This window comes from Pelophylax lessonae, assembly GCF_965119305.1.
Source record: "Pelophylax lessonae genome assembly, chromosome: 4".
NCBI lineage: Eukaryota > Metazoa > Chordata > Amphibia > Anura > Ranidae > Pelophylax > Pelophylax lessonae.
In genome coordinates, this window is record NC_138771.1 from 51,173,048 (window position 1) to 51,194,460 (window position 21,413).

Below are 21,413 nucleotides of genomic sequence, written 5' to 3' on the forward strand. Positions count from 1 at the left end.
TTTAGAGTGACAGAGGTGATCTAGTGCTAGAATTTTTGCTCTCGCTCTAATGATCGCAACAATACCTCACACATGTGTGGTTTGAACACCGTGTACATATGTGGGCGTGGCATATATAAATGTGTCAACCATTGCACATGAAAAGAAAATGTATTATTATTTATTTTATTGCTTTTTTTTTTTTTTAATTATTTTTACACATTTCCTTTAAAAAAAAAAAATACGTAAAATCCCTTGTGATAGAAAAAAGGAGTGACAGGTCCTCTTTCTGGAGAGATCTTGGTTCAATAGGACCCCACATCTCTCCTCTACAATGTAAAGCATTAGATTAAAAAAAAAAAAAAAAACCACAAAAAACGATCTTGTGCTTTTAAACAAAAAATGTCCTTATTTACATTGGGCCGGAACCAGAAGTGATGTAATAATGCCACTCATGTCCTCCTAGACCAGTAATGGCAAACCTTGGCACCCCAGATGTTTTGGAACTACATTTCCCATGATGTTCAACTACACTGCAGAGTGCCTGAGCATCATGGGAAATGTAGTTCCAAAACATCTGGGGTTCCAAGGTTCACCACCACTGTTCTAGACCAGTGGTCCTCAACCCTGGCCTACAGGGCCCACTGACAGGCCTAGGTTTGCAAGATAACTGAAATACATCACAGGTGATATAATTTGCTGCTCAGTGATTGCAGTACTCTAGTCTGCATCTCCCCAAGGTAATACTTAAAATCTGGCCTGTTAGTGGGCCCTGAGGACCGGAGTTGAGGACCACTGTTCTAGACCATAGAGATGATGAACAGAGGCCATCTTTCCTTCGCTCATCTCTGTTACCAGCCGCCGAATCGGTCCTCAGGCTTCTCGATCTGCCAGATAAGCCTGAGAACCACCAGGAAGCTTGGGGGGGGGGGGGGGGTGGCAGGACCCCTCCGGCTGCTTCAAAAAGTGATCCAGTGGTGAATCTGCTGCTCAGACCATTTTTAACAATACCAGGGTTATGGCATATTTCTGCAGCCATGACCCCCGTCTTTTGTCTATGGCCCGGTCGGCAAGTGGTTATTGGGCATTAGGCAGTTAGTAGTTAAAGGGCTTTGCTGCAATTATTAACTGTGGATAGAGTTAAGGCAAGGAATCATAAGGAGGGATTGGGAAGAAGAAGAGAGCAGGAAAGGAAATGGGGGGGGGAATAAAAAAGGGGGGATTGAAAATTGAGTAAGAAGGAGAGAGGAGGAGAAAGAGAAAAGGGTGAGAAAAGGAAAAGAGGGGAATCAGGGAGATGGTGGAGGGGGGGGAGGTTGGTTGAGAAAAAAGGAACATCTGTGTAAGAAATACAAGAGTTTAAATTGATAAGAAAGTTTGATCAGATGAGGGCAATTTGTGACCTGGGAGTCAGATCCAATATTTTTGAACCCGTCAGGCTTCTTTTGAAGTGCATTTGAATTGCAAAAGAAAATCAAAATTCATCAAAAATGGTAGAGCGCACTTATGGTGGAAAGTGACTTCGGCCAAGGTGGGGAGTAGGGAATGAAATTAAATTTTATCCCTGGTTCCTCACCTCTTAACTCCAGTTCTACAATGCTGCTCTCATCTTCCAGACCATCAATGATCTCACACTTGTACTTCCCATAATCCTCCAAGCGCAGATCAGTAATGACAAGAGAAACCTCGTGTGGGGAGCTCTGGAGCAGGTGGACACGACCTTTGTATTCTCCGAAGCTCCGATGCCTCAGTCCAATGGCCACCAGCACATCCTTCTCCTTGGTGTTGTCTTTGTGCAGCTTGGACCACTTCACACGAAATCTTCTTGGGGACGGTAGTTTTGGTACATAGTTGAAGGAGCATGGAAGAGTAATGTTACCTCCGCGATAGCCAAAGAGGGCATCTTCTGGTGTGGTAACCACAAGCTTCACACCATTGAAGTGAATCACTGAAACAGAAATAAATATGTTCATAAATAATGGATAGAAAAATCACAGCAATAATACCATTCTTATTTCTCAAAGCATCTCAGTAGAGTATTAAATGTACAAACGTGGGCAGCACAGGGGCATAGGCTGGTCAGTAGAATTTTGTTTTAAATTTTTTGTTTTTATAACGTTCGATTTTCTATTGCTTAGCGGGGTTGCAGTGGCAAGAAAAGTTGGATGAAAAATTGTTCTCGAATGAACAGATATCTAACAGAGAATTTGGTTTTTCATGGTTTGGAAAAACCATTCACTGCAAAATCAAATGTTAAACTTTTTTTTAAATGTACGTTAGAATGTCGTCAAAGTCATTGAATGTACTGAAGAATTTTCGTCAGCACTATATAAATACATAATATCAGTACTCAGATTTATAATTCCTGTAATTGTAATGTGCTTTTAAACAGCAATTTTATATACAGGAAGTGGAAGTGATAATTTAAAAATAAATAATGTATGTGTATATATAGAAAGATATATATATATAGATATAGATACATACACACGTATATATATATATATATATATATATATATATATTTATATATATATATATATACAGTAAACCCCCCTCCATTGTGGGGGTTACATTCCGGACCCAGCCGCAAAAAGTGAAAATCCGCGAAATAGAAAAACCCTATTAAAATGCATTGTAGGCATGTTTTTTGACTGTCACTGTACTTGTAAAAGCATTTTAAGGTATTTAAACACACTTTTAAAACAATAGAAACTCATTTAAACACATAAAAGATACTGAGAGACATAGCAAGAGCTATGGAAAACACAAAAATATTTCATTTTTAATTATTTATATAGTAAAATAACATTGAAAAAAAAAAATGCAATATACCGGGACCGCAGAAACTGAACCGCAATGGAGCGGGGGTTTACTGTATATATATATATATATATATATATATATATATATATATATATATATACATACATATATATATATATATATATATATATATACATACATACATACACACACACATATGTGTGTGTGTGTATGTATATATATATATATTTATACACACACATATAAATATGTTTAATGTACAACTGATAGTGGGGTTATGTTGTGAATATAAAATTGCTAAATTTTGTATGGGCAGAATAGATTGTATCTTCCGGACTTTGCAATCTTATGTTACTGCCTGTCTTTTCCAACTTGAACACTAGGTGGTGCTAATTAACAACTGTTATATTTTCATGGGGACCAATATGTATGGAATATGTGTACAGCATACAAATGACATTCCCTGGATTCATAGCTGGGTAGAAATGTACAAAAAAATGAATACAGATCTCACTTTTGAAGTATAATTTTTGGAAAAGATCTGTAGAAACTGAAGTTCTATATATCTATTTATACTCAATATAGAATTGGAACCCCTAACAGGTTTTATTGTCTGTTTGGTAATCTATTAGAGAGATTTCCCCTTATTCACTGCACAAGTATAACATCCCCAGACAAGAAGTGAAAGAAACTCTCCAACAGCAACTAGGACAGAAGTAAAAAATATATTTAAGTCATAGCTGCATGCAATGAGCTTATTGCATACTTATATTGGTCCAGCATGGCATAATGTAAGTATGTTTGCTCACCCACCACTTTATTAGGTACACCTTGCTAGTACCGGGTTGGACCCCCTTTTGCCTTTCAAAGCAGTTGTATACACAAAAAAAAAACTGCAAGACAATGCCATAATGTGCTAGTATGCATAGCATACTAGCACATTAGGAATTACTCACCTTAAAAGAAAGCCCCCACAGTGGTGCTTGGTCACCACTGAGGGGGCTGACATGTTCCCCCGGCGTTTCTTTCGGGTTCGCGGGCTTCGGCACTCTGAGTAGCCGGAGCCACGATGATGTCACTCCCGCACTTGCACGTGGGTGCCCTCGGTTCCGGCAAGAAGCTCTGGAGTTCTGTCACGATATGAGATGTGGTGATCTGGTGAGTGTGGAGGCCATTGGAGTACAGTGACCTCATTGTCATGTTGAAGAAACCAGTGGTGAGATGATTAGAGCTTTGTGACATGGTGCATTATCCTGCTGGAAGGAGCCATCAGAAGATGGGTACACTGTAGTCATAAAGGGATGGACATGGTCAGCAACAATACTCAGGGAGGCCGTGGCATTCAAATGATGCTCAATGGGTACTAAGGGGCCTAAGGTGTGCCAAGAAAATATCTTCCACACCATTACACCACCAGCCTAAACCATTGATACAAGGCAGGATGGATCCATGCTTTCATGGTGTTTATGCAAAATTCTGACCCTACCACCTGAATGTCACAGCTGAAATTGAGACTCATCAGACCAGGCAACATTTTTCCAATCTTCTATTGTCCAATCTTGGTGAGCCTTTGAGAATTGTGGCCTCAGTTTCCTGTTCTTAGCTGACAGGAGAGGCACCCAGGGTTGTCTTCTGCTGCTGTAGCCCATCTGCTTCAAGGTTTGATGTGTCCTGCATTCAGAGATGGTATTCTGCATACCTTGGTTGTAACGAGTGGTTATTTGAGTTACTGTTGCCTTTCTATCATCTCAAACCAGTCTGCCCATTCTCCTCTGACATCATCAAGGCATTTTCCTCCACACAACTGCCCCTCACTGGATATTTTCTCTTTTTCAGACCATTCTATGTAAACCCGAGAGATGGTTGTGTGTGAAAATCCCAGTAGATCAGCAGTTTTTGAAACCAGCATGTCTGGCACAACAACCACGCCACTTTCAGTCACTTAAATCCTCTTTCTTCCCTATTCTGATGCTCGGTTTGAACTTCAGCAAGTCATCTTCACCACATCTAGATGCTGAAATGCTGCCATGTAATCGGCTGATTAGCAATTTGTGTTAACAAACAACCTAACAAAGTGGCCAGGGAGTCTATATCTAATATTTGAGGGACCACTGGGAAGATGATAATCACTGTGGTAAGAGATCTCCTGGGTCCTCATTCATGGAAAGCCCAGTCTCTGATTGGACAACTTACATCGTGACATCACCAGCTCTCATCTCTACCTCATATTGTATTCAGTGAAGATTATGTGAATGGCAGCAGTGCAGAACAATCAGGTTTCCTACTGCACACTGACCACAAGGGGGCACTCACAGGACCTGGAAGATCACAGTGATCACTGTAGTAGAGCCAATTACTACAGCTATTGTCACCTTCCCCAGCAGCCCCTCAGGAATGAGATATACATAATTACATTGTGCCAAGCTGGATCAATGTAACTACAGTATGTAATAAAGATCATATTTGGAGTTCAGCTTTATGTGTGAGATGCTAGAACCTCTGTCAGCCTTTTATTCCTGTCTGTTTCCTTGCTGCTTTCTGTCTGGTAAATGGAAGAATCTGCAACATAAAGTGAGGGGAACCAGACAGCAGTAAAAGCTGACAGAGGTTTTAACTAAGCATAGACCAATATGTTTTTTTCAGGGCCGATACCGATATTTTGGTCACAACGTATCGGTATCGGCCGATATGGGCCGATATTTTGTACATTTAAATTTTTGAAAAATAAATACAATTTTTGACACAAATCTGGTACTGAACATGTTAATTTTTGTTTAATGCTTAATAGCTGTCTTGCTGGCAGCCTGTGGTGGGTGGCTTGCTGACTGGCACCCTGTAGTTGGTGGGTGGCTGGCTTGCTGGCACCCTGTGGTGGATGGCTGGCTGGCTGGCACCCTGTGGGTGGCATGCTGGCTGGCACCCTGTGGTGGGTGGGTGGCTGGCTGACTGGCACCCTGTGGTGGGTGGGTGGCTGGCTGGCACCCTGTGGTGGGTGGGTGGCTGGCTGGCACCCTGTGGTGGGTGGGTGGCTGGCACCCTGTGGTGGGTGGGTGGCTGGCTGGCACCTTGTGGTAGGCGGGTGGCTGGCACAGGGGCTTTGGGTGGCTGGCTGGTACAGGGTATGTGGGTGGCTGACTGGTACAGTGCCTGTGGCTGGCTGGTACAGGGCCTGTGGGTGGCTGGCTGTCTGGCACCCTGTCTGTGGGTGGATGGTTGTCTGGCACCCTGTGGTGGGTGGCTGGATGGCTGGCACCCTGTGGTGGGTGGGTGGCTGGCTGACTGGCACCCTGTGGTGGGTGGCTGGCTGGCACCCTGTGGTGGGTGGGTGGCTGGCTGTCTGGCACCCTCTGGTGGCTGGCTGGCACCCTGTGGTGGGTGGCTGGCTGTCACCCTGTGGTGGGTGGGTACCTGGCTGGCACCCTGCGGTAGGTGGGTGGCTGGCACAGGGGCTGTGGGTGACTGGCTGGTACAGGGCCTGTGGGTGGCTGGCTGGTACAGTGCCTGTGGCTGGCTGGTACAGGGCCTGTGGGTGGCTGACTGTCTGGCACCCTGTCTGTGGGTGGCTGGCTGTCTGGCACCCTGTGGTGGGTGACTGGCTGGCTGGCTGGCACCCTGTGGTGGGTGGGTGGCTGGGTGGCTGGCTGGCTGGCTGGCACCCTGTGGTGGGTGGCTGGCTGGCTGGCACCCTGTGGTGGGTGGGTGGCACAGGGGCTGTGGGTGGCTTGCTGGTACAGGGCCTGTGGGTGGCTGGCTGGCTGGTACAGTGGCTGTGGGTGGCTGGCTGGCTCGCTGGTACAGTGCATGTGGCTGGCTGATACAGGGCCTGTGGGTGGGTGGCTGGCTGGCTCAATGGTACAGGGGCTGTGGGTGGCTGGCTGGCTCGCTGGTACAGTGCCTGTTGCTGGCTGGCTGGTACAGGGCCTGTGGATGTGGGTGGCTGGCACCGGGCTGCTGCGGGTGGGTGTATGGCTCTGATACACTCCTGCGAGACTAATCCCGACTCCAGACAAGGCTGTCCAAGGCGAGGGAGGTGGCCTAAGAAGGCAGAATGACGTCACAAAAATATCGGCAATATCGACCAGTTCCGGGGCCGATACCGATATATCGGGGAAAGTGCATATCGGCCACCGATATATCGGCCTTGCCAATAATTGGTCTATCCCTAGTTTTAACCCTTCCTCACTCTATCCAAAATTAAATTAGGCAAAAACAGGTTAGGCTATAGATCCACTTCAAATGGTAATATTTGCTCCATTGCCTTTACCCTGTACAGAAATGCACATTGAAGGGTATTTACTATAACTGGCGAGTGCAAAATCTGGTGCAGTGGTGCATGGTAGCCAATCAGCTTCCAGGTTTTTTGTGTCAATGCTTAACGTGGTTGTAAAGTCAGGAAGGTTTTTTATCCTAATCCATTCTATGCATTAAGATAACAAAAACCTTCTGTGTGAAGCAGCCCCTCTCAGCCTGCCTAATACTTACCTGAGCCCCATCTCGATTCAGCCATGTTGCAGGAGGGTCTCAGCTGCCCAGGACTCCCCTCCTCATTGGCTGAGACAGCAGCGCAGTGCCATTGGCTCCTGCTGCTGTCAATCGAAGTCAGTCAGCCAATGATGAGAGAAAGGGGCGGGGCCGGGCTGCAGCTCCGTTTCTGAATATGCATACGGAGCTGCAGCTCAGCTCGGGTGCCCCTATAGCAAGCTGCTTTCTGTTGGGGCACTCGACAAGAGGGAGGGGCCAGGAGAGCCGAAGCAGGACCCGAGAAGAGGAGGATCCGGGCTGCTCTGTGGAAAGTATTGTAGCTGTGGCATGTGAACACTCCCATGTGCTGCCATTGCAACTTAACCATTTGTCTAACGGGCACTTTTACCTCCTTCCTGCCCAGGCCAATTCTCAGCTTTCAGCGATGTCGCACTTTGAATGACAATTGCGCGGTCATGCAACACTGTACCCAAATTAAATTTTTATCATTTTTTTCAAACAAATAGAGCTTTCTTTTGGTGGTATTTAATCACTACTGGGGGTTTTTATTTTTTGCTGAACAAACCAATAAATACCGAAAATTTTGAAAAAACAAAACAGTTTTTATAGTTTGTTATAGAATTTTGCAAACAGGTAAATTTTCTCCTTTATTGATGTGCGCTGATGAGGCGGCACTGATGGGAGCTGATAGGCACTGATAGGCTGCAATGATGGGCACTGATAGGCGGCAGTGATGGGCACTGATAAGGCAGCACTGGTGGGCACTGATAGGTGGCACTACTGGGTGGCACTGATGGGCAATGATGGGCGGAACTGAAGGGCACTGATAGGTGACACTGAAGGGAACTAATAGGTGGCACTGATAGGTGGCACTCATGGGCACTGATGGGCACTAATAGGTGGCACTGATGGGCACTGATAGGTGGCACTGATGGGAACTAGTAGGTGAAACTGATAGGCAGCACTGATGATGGAGCACTGATTGGCAATTATAGGTGGCACTGGTGGGCATTGATAGGTGGCACTGGTGGGCACTAATAGGTGGCACTGGTGGGCACTGGTAGGTAGCACTGACCTTCACAGGTAGGTGACATTGGTGGGCACTGGTGGGCACAGTTGCTCTTCCTCTTTGGGACCAAAGTCCCTCTGACAGCAGCCAGCGATCGTCTTTTTTTCTCCTCACACTGACAGCGGCCCCTGACTCCAATCTTTGATCAGCCGAGTCTCATGGACTCGCTAATCACAGAGCGAGCTGCACACGCCCTGCAGGGAGCGTGGAGGCAGCTCATGCACAGGAGGACATAAATAAACGCCCTCCTAAGCAATTTAGGGCCATGCTGTAGCCATTTTCGGCTATAGCGCGGGCAGGAAGAAGCTAAAGAGGAGCTCCAGTAGCTACAAACCCTGTTCACATACTGTAGCTGCTGACTTTTATTATTAGGACACTTACCTGTCCAGGGATCCAGCGGTGTCGTCTCCCGAGTCGATTTTTCAAATCTGCTATCGGTTGCTGCGGCCACCATCTCCGCTATGGGAAACCGGCTGGGAAGCCGATGCGGATGCGTGGACCGCACAGCGCTCTGTGGATGGGCCGGCTGCAGGGGAAGGAGGGGGGGCCAAACTTCCGGGTGAGTGAACTGGTTTTACCAGGTTACCTACTGCCCCCTTCCCCCCAAAAGGTGCCAAATGTGGCAGGGAAGGGGGGAGGGCAAACAAGTGGAGCTTCCCTTTTTGGGGAAAGTCCTGCTTTATGGGGGAACAATCAGGTATCAAAGTAAAGACTTATTCCAGGCCAGTATCTCTGGAATTATTAAAGCTCCTGGAATGGACATGAAAACCAGGCAGCTGGCATTTTTCCAGAAGCAGAGGTTAGCAATGGCGTCTCTATTAGAATGGAATCTCTATTCTTCCCTTACAGGTTTCTATTATGCACTTTCTAGGTAACTTCGGACAGCAGAGCAGACAAATTGGGGCTGATTTACTAAAACTGGAGAGTGCAAAATCTGGTGCATCTGTGCAAAGTAACCAATCAGCTTCCAGTTTTTTTCTTTTTTTCTTTATCAAAGATCAATTGAAGAAGCTGAAGTTAGAAGCTGATTGGCCACCATACACAGCTGTACTGGATTTTACACTCTCCAGTTTTAGTAAATCAACCCCATTGTGTCTGTCTGACGCTGAACATACATGTCATGATAATAGATGATTGGATCATAGATTTAATTGTTTCATCAGATCTTTTAAGATAAAGAACAGTGAGGTGGAATTTGATTGTTCCTTTTTAATAAGAAAAAATACTTCTTGATTGCAATGCCATAAGTAGGTGGATTTTCTAAAGATATTATTCTTTTGTTAAAATGATTGTCCTATTAATCATATTGTTTAATTTTATAGCCAGCATAAGTTTATAAAAAATAGACATTAAAGCTGGACTCCAAGAAATATATATTTTTTGCATACTTACAGCGCCTTGAAAAAGTATTCATACCCCTTGAAATTTTCCACATTTTGTCATGTTACATCCAAAAACGTAAATGTATTTTATTGGGATTTTATGTGATAGACCAACACAAAGGGGCACATAATTGTGAAGTGGAAGGAAAATGATAAATGGTTTTCAAGATCTTTTACAAATAAATATGTGAAAAGTGTGGCGTGCATTTCTATTCAATAAATAGTAATAGTAAATAGATTGGAAAGTATATTATATTTACGGTATATGTTTTAAACATTTTATTTTACATTTCTTCAGTTACTTCCTGGTCTCCAGGCCTAGGCATATGATGTCATACCCTTTAGCAGATATTTCCATTACATGCAGCCGATGATGTCATCAACGCATGCGCTCTGAAGGAACGGCCACCCGTGCCGTTCATTTAGATACCTGTGCCGTGATCGACGGCTCCCCCAGGAATGCATGGGAGTGATGTCATTGTGGCTCCAGCCTGTCACACAGCCGGAGTCCATGGACACGGAAGGAAGACTAAGTGAAAATGGGCTTTGTTTTTAGGTAAATTTCACATATTGCGATGCATACTAGCACATTATGGCTTTACCCTGCAGGTCCAAAAAAAAACAACCAGCGATTGGTTTGTGGTGCTCAGATGCAGTGTAGATCCATCATCAATCTCATCATTGCAAGTCATGGTCATATTTCTAGTCTCTTTAAATAAATTCATTAAACAGAAAAGAGTTTTCATTGTTAGCAATAGACACCCCCCCCCCCCCCCGATACACTGTGGTGGGATTTGAACTTTGGTGTAAAGTTTCCAAGTGTTGTGCATGCTCATAGCTCCCAACTGTCCCTGATTTTGAGGGACTGTCCCTGATTTTGAGGGACTGTCCCTGATTTTGAGGGACTGTCCCTGATTTTGAGGAACTGTCCCTGATTTTGAGGAACTGTCCCTGATTTCGAGGGACTGTCCCTGATTAGGAACAAAGTCCACCTGTCTCTCGTTCCTCCTCTTTGTCCCACAATTTGGTCTAAACTATATAATTGTATATAAATCGCACTATTTATCTTTCAAAAAGTGTTTCCCTGTGCTAAACCTTTCATCCAATTTCTAAATTGCTGCATTTGTAAATTCCAAAAGCCAATATATAGGAACAGTCCTGAGATTGACTATGGACATGTAGTGTGCATACAGGCCGCCAGGGCCCCTGAATGGGGGGGGGGCATTGGTCCTCCTGTAGGGAGCCCGGGAACACAGGGGGCCCGGACAGCAGGACGAGCAGAAAAGCAACAATTCCCTCTGTGTCACTTACCCAGCAACTGAAAGACAGTTTCTACCCTCCCCTGCCCAGTTGCTGGGTGAGAGACACAGCGGGCCGGATTTAGGGGGTGCTGGGGTGGGTTGTGCCCACCAAGATTTCAGTTCTGCCCCTATACAACACATGTGACATGATTGCTCTTACTGTAGATCGCATTCAAGTCTGCACACACACAGTTTGATTGCCGCTCCCTATCCACATTTCCTCCTGTCGGGAGGTAAGCAGCCCTTGTGTGTGTACAGTGCGATCCACAGTAAGAGCGATCCTGTCCCATGTGTTGTATAGATGAATGCTCTTCTGACAGGAGGGAGAGCACAACACAGCGCACCTCCTCCTGGCTTTTACTGGCTTCCCCTGTAAGTTGGAGGAGGGGGATGGGGGGGCTATCTGTGTTGGGAAATGTAATGGGGATTTGGGGAGGGGGGGAGTATATGTTCTATAAAGAGGGATTGGGGTGGGTGGATATGTGGTAGAAGGAAGAATGGGGGGGGGGGTGATATGTGCTAGGAGGAGGGTTTGGGGGGGGGGTGGAACCATGAGTGGGGATGTTTGAGCTAGGAGGGGGTGGGGGATTAGTGCTGGGGGAGATTTGGAAAGGGAGGAAGAATTTGTGCTGTGAATGGTAATTTAGAGGGAATGGAGGAGAGATTTGTGGGAATTTGTCCTAGGAGGGGGACTGAAGAAAGAATATTTGTGCTGGGAGGGAAGATGGGGGGATTTTGTGACAGGAGGGGGAGGGGAATTTGGGCTAATAGGGGGAATTAGGGGGGGATTTGGGAGAGAAGATTTGGCTAGGATAGAAAGTTTGAGAAGAATGGATATGTGTGCTAGGAGGGGGGATTAAGGTTGGATTTGAGCTGGGGGTGGGGGCAAAGATTTGTGCCGGGAGGGGGGATTGGAACTGGGAGTTGGTAGACAATGTGCATTATTGTTTGGGGAGAATTTTTGCTTGAAGATGGATTCATGTTTTTTTTATGTATGACGGAATGTTTGTGTCCACTAATAATGATTTTCATGTAATTTTTGTGAAAATATAGTTTAGACGTTTTTGCGTGGAGGGGGGGAGGTGATGGCCGCTCCTGGGTGGTGGAGGGGCGGGTTGGTGTTGATGGCTCCTGGGGGGGCAGAGGGGCAGTTTGGTGGTCGCGGCTCCAGGGGGGCGGAGGGGCTGGGTGGTGGTGGCAGCTCCAGGGGGGCGGAGGGGCCAGGTGGTGGTGGGGGGTCTGGGCCATCAGGTAGACTCTATGGGGCCCCGTGATTTCTAACAGCGGCCATGGAGACCGCAACTAAAGCCCGGATCTGTGTGTGCAGCAGGCGGTTCGACAGAAGCCGACCAAACGCCCAGCTTCTGTCGATGGGGCATGTCCGAGAAAGCTCTGGCAATCGGCATTCAATCAGTGCCTTCCGCCAATGGCCGAGAGCACTGACCAATGTGTTCTGGTAGCTTAGCTGGGGAGGTCATTGTACTAATTGGATTGTTAGTACAGGATTTCCTTTTTTCGTTTTTTTTTTTTTTTCGTGCAGCCTGCTGGGGACTGAAGAAAAAAAAACGTCTAGTGTGTACCAGGCTTAACATGCTCTGCTCATTCCAAACAAACTGATAAGGGTGAAAATGAGAGGTTCAGGAGCTTACAGATTACGATACAGGGAGGCAGAAAAACACAGAAAGAAACTATTTCCTAAAAAATAAATGATAGGGCCATTGAGTAGTGGGTTTTATTTTATTTTTTTTGGAGAATAAGGATATCATTTAGTGTCACTTTTAGTATGCATATTGTACAAGGCCTGATTTAAAGAATGACAGATTTCAGATGTGTGATACAATTAAAAATAAAAAAGAGATTTTGCCTACCGTCTCCATTTCCATTGCCAGAACTGTTATTCAGGATGTGATCATAGTAGAATCCATTGTAGAAAGGAAGGCATTGGCACGTGGCAAAGAGCAAGAGCAAAGCACTGATTTCTGTATGCATTGTATGTCAGAAGGTCACACTCCAATACCAATGGATCTGGAAAACAGGAAAAAGCGATGAGGGTTTTTATTTCATTATTAATACTTACATAGTAGTTGAGGTTGAAAACAGACTATACAATCAATTCAGCCAAGCGTTCACTCGGAAAGGGAAGACCGGCGTGCTGCTCTCCTTAGACGGGGAACTCCAACTGAGATACATAAGAGAAAGAAAAGGAGGCGCAACACCTAGTAAATTACCCGTTTCGGGAGTCAGCTCTGATGAAGGGAGCTTGACTCCCGAAACGAGTTAGCGGTCTCATCTACAAGAACGTGTTCCAATCCATCTGTGGTGGAATCTTTTAATGCGATTTTATATTCTTCTCGTCTGTGAGTATGCATTTGGCATTTTGATAAAACATTTTATACGGTGACCACGGGTAATGCACTAGGTGTTGCACCTCCTTTTCTTTCTCTTATGAATAAAGACTATAGTTCATCCAGTTCAACCTGTGTAAGTGTGTGTGGCCATAATAATTTCTCATACCCCTGAATGTTTTGATCCTTGAGATGTATGTCTTAGAGTCTCTTGAACGTAGCCATACTCCCCGCAGTTACTACCATTTGTGGTAGAGAATTCCACACTCTTGTTGCCCTTATAGTAAAGAACCCCCCGCGCTGCCTGAGGTTAAAACGCTTCTCCTCTAATCGCATTGTATGGCCACATGTCCTCATGCAATCCTTGCGACTGAATCGTTTTTTTTTTCTATGCTGAGATCACCATTGAGATATTTATAAATTGCTATCATGTCCCCTCTCAGGCGTCTCTTCTCCAGGGAGTGCTTGTAAACACTCTTCATAATTTAGATCCTCCAATCCCTTAATTAGCTGTTACTTGTATTTGTCCTTCCTAGATTATACTGATTCTTGGGCTGTTATTATCCTAAACGTTCCTTTCCCCTTTCCAAGCTACAGTATTGATCATACAGTGAACCAGGTTTGACATCATTTAGCAAGATTTCATCATATTCATTACAGTTTTAGATCATTTTTCCAAGTATTGTTTATTCCCTATGAAGTCAGGGTGCAACTTCATGGACAAACACACTAAAGTAGTTCCAGCATCCTAAGCTGTGATTCCAGTTCATATCCAGGTCATTACTTGGTGGTGACGTTTGCTCATCAGTGCTGGACAGATGTTTATCTTATAAGAGTTTGTTTGGCCATAGCTTGGCAGATCTTCCAAGATCTTCTTGGTGATGAGAGTGAGCTGGACAGGGATATAAAGGGGATTTTAGCCCTAGAAGAGGGGTCTCCAAACTTTCTAAACAAAGAGCCAGTTTACTGTCCTTCAGACTTCAGAGGGGCTGGACTGTTGCCAGCGGTAACAGAAAATGTCCTGGTGTCACTGGGAGTGAACAATGCCCTATTTTTGGTATGATCCAGGGGCGTAACTACAGGGGTTGCAGGGGTTGCAATCGCTACCGGGCCCCATGCTCCAGGGGGCCCGGTAGCAAACCAGTGGGTGAACTTCCAGGATCGCAAAGGTCACACTTGCGACTGGACCCTGGCATTGCACCACTGTGGGGAGGCCCCAAGATTGCAGGAAGGGGGCCCACAAGATTGCAGGAAGGGGGCCCACTGCAGAACCTGTGAAAGGACTGTAATAAAAGGCCATGCAACGAGTGTAAAGAGCCCCAGGATTAGTGGGAAGAGCCCTGGGCTTGAAGGTAAGGGCCCCGGCCAGGGGTCTGGGGGGCCCTTTATGGTTTCTTGCATCAGGGCCCTGAAGGTTCTAGTTACGCCTCTGGTATGATCATTGGTATCAGTGGGAGGAATAGTGTCCCATCATCGGTGTCAGTAGGAGGAATAATGCCCCATCATTGAAGTCAGTAGGAGGAATAGTGTCCCATCATTCCATTGGTGTCAGTAAGGGGAATAGTGCCCCATCATTGGTGTCAGTGGGAGGAATAGTGCCCCATCATTGGTGTCAGTATGGAGAATAGTGTCCCATCATTGGTATCAGTGGGAGGAATAGTGTCCCATCATTGGTATCAGTGGGAGGAATAGAGTTCCATCATTGGTATTGGTCGGAGGAATAGTGTCCCATCATTGGTAAGGGAAATAGTGCCCCATCATTTGTATCAGAGGGAGGAATAGTGCCCCATCATTGGGGTCAGTAAGGGGAATAGTGCCCCATCATTTGTATCAGTGGGAGGAATAGTGCCCCATCATTGGGGTCAGTAAGGGGAATAGTGCCCCATCATTTGTATCAGTGGGAGGAATAGTGCCCCATCATTTGTATCAGAGGGAGGAATAGTGCCCCATCATTGGGGTCAGTAAGGGGAATAGTGCCCCATCATTTGTATCAGTGGGAGGAATAGTGCCCCATCATTGGGGTCAGTAAGGGGAATAGTGCCCAATCATTGGTATCAGTAAGGGGAAGTGTAACTTTACTTTCACTGCTAAGGGCCCTTTCACACGGGCTGTCCGATCAGGTCTGCCTGTTAGTTTTTAAGGCGGACCTGATCGAACCATCCAGTCTCCCCTATAGAACGGCAGATGTCAGCAATCCTGTCAACAAAGTACAGATGGATGGTGGTCCTATTTTCCATCCATCTGGCGGATCAGATTGGATAGGATCGTTCATTTATTTTCAGATGAAAATGGACAGGCATTTCCATCTGATATCCCCATAGAGGAGAGCAGGACTGTGTCTGTGTCCGCTCCGCACCCATGTATGGCCAGCCTTAGTGTCACTGAACCCACATCATAAAAACTATCAATAAATGCTGTATTACATGCTGCCCATATGCACAGTCACTATGAGATTCTGTATTCTGCAAAAAACCTTGTTGATCCTGCTGCTCTCAGTCATCCCTTCTGTCCATGTCCCCAATGCATTTGGGGATTTTGTAGAGCAGTGTTGGCAGCTCTGCACATGCTCAGTCTTCAGTGAGTTTCTATGCTGAGCATTGAGCAATGACAGCCCACCCCCTCCTCCATGCCCACCAAACACAATGGCAGTGGGATATTTAATCTTGATTGATAAAGGTTTCACCTCCCTCTTATTCTAAGACACATGCTGGAGGGGCATGACACAGCCTGTGACTGGCAGAAATCCCCCCGAACCATGTTATTGTCAAAAATAATAAAGATTTGGTTTCAAATACAGATCTGCATGATGATTTAAAACAGTTTATTGATATTAATTATTTATTTTTACTCTGTATCACAAAGGCTGATTTTTTTAACATGTGACCAGCAGCAGAGGATTAGAAGCTCCTCCTCCTGATGTTTCCCTGCAGACAGGCTGGGAAAGATCTGGGTCACGTGACAGCTGTATATCAATTTGGAAAAAGGTACTTAGATGATTTTTTTGACAAAAATAATTACAACACCACCACCCATTTACAGAAATAGAAGGGACAATGTAAATGAAAGTGTGTGTAGTATCACTTATTACTTTGAAAATCCCTATACTGTATGTTTTTATTTTTGTAGTTCCATAGTTTTCACATTGATCTTTGACCTATGTTAGCCCAAAAGTTAGATAAGATTCAGAACTGATCTGCACATGTTTTTCAGAACTAGGGATCAGGAAACATTGCCTGGATTAAAGCTCAAAGTCCTTGTGAAGTAACTGTAGTGTCTTAAAATGTTTTACGATGTAGATGTGGATTGCGGGATCCCTGGACTGTTTTAGATGTCTCAAGTGGGTGAGAAATGTCTTTCGATGAGCAGCTTCCTGAAGTACAACTTCCTTGAAGCAGCGATCCAAGAAATTGTAGGAAGAAGACTCATTTCACCCCTCAGAAATAATTTAGGGCCTACTGTACCATGTACTTGTATGAGAAAGTATCCTGTTCTCTTTGTATTGCTTCCTTTGTGTGAAATCCTGCCAGTCCCTCTGCTCTCCTATTAAACACTGACCATATTAGGCATGAGAGCACAGCATGGCCAGTTCTCTAGCTGCGCTGGGAACTCTGCTTTCTAGCCTGCTCTCCTCCAATGATCAGACTTGTCCTGACACCCCCAAACAGCCATGCACTGGGAAGACCTTAGATTGTAAGCTCCTTGAGGGTAGGGACTGATGTGAACGTACAATGTATATGCAAAGTTTTGCGTAAATTGACAGCGCTATACAAGTACCTGAAATAAATAAATTTCTATACACAAATGCTTTGCCTTTACTTTCAATATACCGTATTTATCAGCGCATAACACGCAGAGGAGTATAACACGCAGAGGAGTATAACACGCTCCTTAATTTTATGAGGAAGGTTTCAGGAAAAAAACTTAAATTATACATAAACAGCTTTGAAGCAAAATAAGGGTCATTGCCCATCTGTAGCCTCACCAGTGCCCACCACTGTAGACTGATCTGTACCCACCACTGTAGACTGATCTGTGCCCACCACTGTAGACTGATCTGTGCCCACCACTGTAGACTGATCTGTGCCCACCACTGTAGACTGATATGTGCCCACCACTGCAGCCTGATCTGTGCCCACCACTGCAGCCTGATCTGTGCCCACCACTGCAGCCTGATCTGTGCCCACCATTGCAGCGTGATCTGTGCCCACCACTGCAGAATGATCTGTGCCCACCACTGCAGCCTTGCCACTACCTATCATTGCAGCCTTATCTGTGCCGGATTACACAGAGGGTTCTCTTGTTTACTCGGCACTCAAAGTCACTCACAGTCCCGCCTCCTTGGCCGGCTCTTATGATAGACAGAACACTGGTCCAATGCTGGTCGTCTATCCTATGACGTCTATCCTAAGAGCCGGTCCAGGAGGCGGGACTGTGTGTGACAGCGAGCGCTGAGTACACAGAAGATCCCGGCTTTGTGTAATGCGCTGGCTCTCTTCCCACCCCCTTCCCCTCCGAAGCAGTCAGGCACAATATTGGCGTATAACACGCACACACGATTTGCCCTCTATTTTCAGGGGGAAAAAGTGCGTGTTATACGCAAATAAATACGGTACTCTAAATGGGCTGTTTTACAAGGTGAGGGTTTACATACACTTTAAAGTTTTCCTGGACGGGGTGGACTCTGGACAGGGGATCATTATCTTGTGACTGCAATCTGATAGGAATTGTTTTCTAACATCAAGTACATTCAAACTGAATTCCACATATGGCTAATTTTACATGGTCATAGCGGTCCATACACATTGAATCCCTGTGGCAGCTAGAAATTATTATTATTTGTATTATTATACAGGATTTATATAGCGCCAAAGGTTTGCGCAGTGCTTTACAACTTCAGGTTAGACAGTAAAGTTACAATACAATTCAATACAGGAGGAATCAGAGGGCCCTGCTCCTTAGAGCTTACAATCTGAGAGGGAGGGTCAAGTGATACAAAATGTAATAACCGTGGGAATGAACTGATGGAGAAAATCAAAGTACAGTTGTTAGGTGGGGGCAGGATAGGCTTCTCTGAAGAGGAGGGTTTTCAGGGATCGTCTAAAAGCAAACAGAGTTCAGAATAATTGGACAGATTGGGGTAGGGAGTTCCACAGGATGGGAGAGGCTCTGGATATGTCCTGGAGGTGAGCTTTGGAGGAGGTGATGAGGGAGCGAGAGAGTAGGAGGTCTTAGGAGGAAAAAAAGACAAAGATTGTGCTGGTATTTGGAGACTAGGTTAGTGATGTAGCTGGGAGCCAAGTTGTGGATGGCTTTGTAAGTTGTTGTTAGTATTTTAAATTGAATTAGTTGGGTGAGTGGAAGCCAATGGAGGGATTGGCAAAGAGGGATAGCAGACACTGAGTGGTTGGTAAGGTGAATGAGCCTGGCAGCAGCATTCATGATGGACTAAAGGGAGATAGCCTATGTAAAGTTAAGCCAATGAGAAGGGAGTTGCAGTAGTCGAGGTGAGAGGTGACCAGGGAGTGAACTAGGGGCTTTGTGGTGTCATTGGTTAGAAAGCTGTGTATTTTAGAGATGTTGCAGAGGTTGAGGGGGCAAGATTTGGACAGTGATTGGATGTGGGGCCTAAAGGATAAATCAGAGTCCAGGATAACACGTAGAATCTTGGCATGTGGGGACGGGCTGATAGTTGTGTCATTGATCTTGACAGAGAAATCAAGGGAAGAGGCACGTGGGAGAGGAAATATTATGAGCTCGGTTTTGGGTAGAATGAGTTTGAGGAAATGGTGTGACATCCAGACTGATATGCCTGTTAGTAAATTAGTGATATGCGAGGAGACTGAAGGAGTGAGCTGAGAGGTAGAGAGATAACTGTGTGTGTCGCCAGCGTAAAGATACTATTGGAAGCCATAAGAAGCTGACCCAGGGAGGAGGTGTAGATCAAGTATAGGAGAAGTCCAAGAACAGAACCTTGGGGGAGCCCAACAGAGAAAGGAAGAAGAGAGGAGGAAGTAGAATTATAGGTAACGCTAACCGTGCGGTTGGATAAGTAGGATAAGAACCAGCAAAGAGTACAGTCATGTAGACCAAAGGCGCAGAGTTTATTGAGGAGGTAGGATTGGTCAACCATATCAAATGTAGCAGAAAGGTCCAGGAGGAGTACAGAATAGTGTCCATTAGTTTTGGCCGTTAGTAGATCGTTTGTTAGTTTGAGAAGAGCAGTTTCTATGAAGTGTAGAGGACGAAATCCAGCCTAAAGGGGATCAAGAAGGTTATTCTCTGCAAGGTGGTTGCTCAGTCAGTTGTGGAAGAGTTTGAATAAAAAGGGGAGCAGGGAGATGGGGCATAGGTTGTAAAGATGTGTGGGGTCCAGTGAGTGCTTTTTAAGTATAGGGGTGACTAGCAAATGTTTTAAAGAGTTGGGGAAGATGCCAGATGAGGGAGAGATTGAGTGTGTAGAATAGAGCCAGAGGGTGTCCGTAGGATTTGCAAGGGTCCTGGGGACAGGTGGTTAGGTGGACGTTAGAAAGAAGTTTAGCAACCTTGTCTATAATAGCAGGGTTGAATGAGGGAAGTAATTATTGTACCTGTGGGCATGGAGTGTTAAAGAGGAGCTCCAGGCACCTATAAAAAAAAAATAAAAGTCAACACCTACAAAAAGTGTAGCTGCTGACTTTTAAAAAAGAGCCACTCACATGTCCCATGGTCAAGCAGTGAGCTCACCCCAACCATCTTTATCCTTCATACTCCGCCGGCATCTTCACTATGGGCACTTAGCTGTGACAGCTTGCGGCTTCACAGCCGGATGCCCACTGCACATGCGCGAGTGGAGTGGCGCATCCTGGATTGGTGGATGCAGTCTTCTGGGACCTGAAGACTGCAGGGGGGGGGAGAATTACCATTGCAAGAATAGAAGTGGGAGCATGTACCTGTCAAAATTGGGTACCTACTCCCCCCCCCCCCCTGCTCCTCAAAAAAAACAAATTGTGCAAGAGGAGTGGGGGTTGAGTTCCGCTTTAAGTTGAGAAGGTATCTGTACAGAGGTGGTCTCATCACAAACTAAATTAATCTTATGTTTGAAGTGATTGGCGATCTCCTGGACAGTGAGTGAGTTAGTGGGTGGAGGCAGAGGAGGACGAAGTAGAGAGTTGAAGGTAGAGAAGATTTAAGTTGATAAGATAAGTTGTTAATAAGAGTGATAAATCAATCTCATTTATAAATGATAAATGGACAAGTGGAAATCACTGTAGTAGGCACCACTACTACAGTTATTGCTGCTAGTTTCCAGGTCCCATGCCGAGCTACTGCATACTGATTACAGGAGGCTGCTCACTTGGCCCAGGTGCCATTCAAGGATGCAAAGTGACATCATCTCTCCCGCCTCTCCACCTAGTCCAATCAGAGAACACTTTGCATTCATGGCACAGGTGCCATTTTTTCCAAGAATGCAAAGTGACATCATCCCTCCCGCCTCTCCACCTAGTCCAATCAGAGAACACTTTGCATTCATGGCACAGGTGCCATTTTCTCCAAGGATGCAAAGTGACATCATACCTCCCGCCTCTCCACCTAGTCCGATCAGACAACACTTTGCATCCATGGAGAAAAGGGCACCTGTGCTGAAAAAGCGACCATCTATGTTCTCAATGAAGCAGGGCAGCCACTCAGCACAGGACCAGGAAGCTGGTGGAGATCACTGGGGTAGCGGTGCTTGATACAATGATTTCCAGCTTCTAGGGATCCAACAGGTATGGCATATACATACTTATGTCGGCCCAAGTTGAGCCAATGTAACTGTACAAATTGCCAAACCTGAAATTCAGCATTAAAATGTCTAATGAGGGACATTTACAAAACTGGCAATTGGCTGCCCAGAAAAACACAGGTAAGCAGTGGATAATATAATTTATTTTCGTTTGACAGGCATTGCTATATAAGCTCTTCCTCTATATCAAACATCAATTGCAGAACAGAGGACATTTTCTGTTAGATTTGTTTAGGAAATGAATGTTCACAGACTCCTCTTTGTGAACTGTTCATTACCTTCAGAACAGATTCCTATTTCATG

At 45.4% G+C, this 21,413-nt stretch overlaps 1 protein-coding gene across 2 annotated transcripts in view; it reads right to left on the minus strand.

Moving 5' to 3' along the window:
- The window catches only part of HAPLN3 (hyaluronan and proteoglycan link protein 3), a 76,293-nt gene that overhangs the window by 24,540 nt on the left and 30,340 nt on the right, over positions 1–21,413 (minus strand). For both annotated transcript variants that reach the window (XM_082254015.1, XM_082254016.1), the window contains exons 2-3: positions 12,869–13,025; positions 1,556–1,927 (exon numbers count right to left, since the gene is read on the minus strand). In XM_082254015.1, the coding sequence (XP_082110141.1) occupies positions 1,556–1,927; positions 12,869–12,989 (493 nt within the window). In that variant the 5' untranslated portion in view covers positions 12,990–13,025. The remainder of the gene's footprint in view (positions 1–1,555; positions 1,928–12,868; positions 13,026–21,413) is intronic.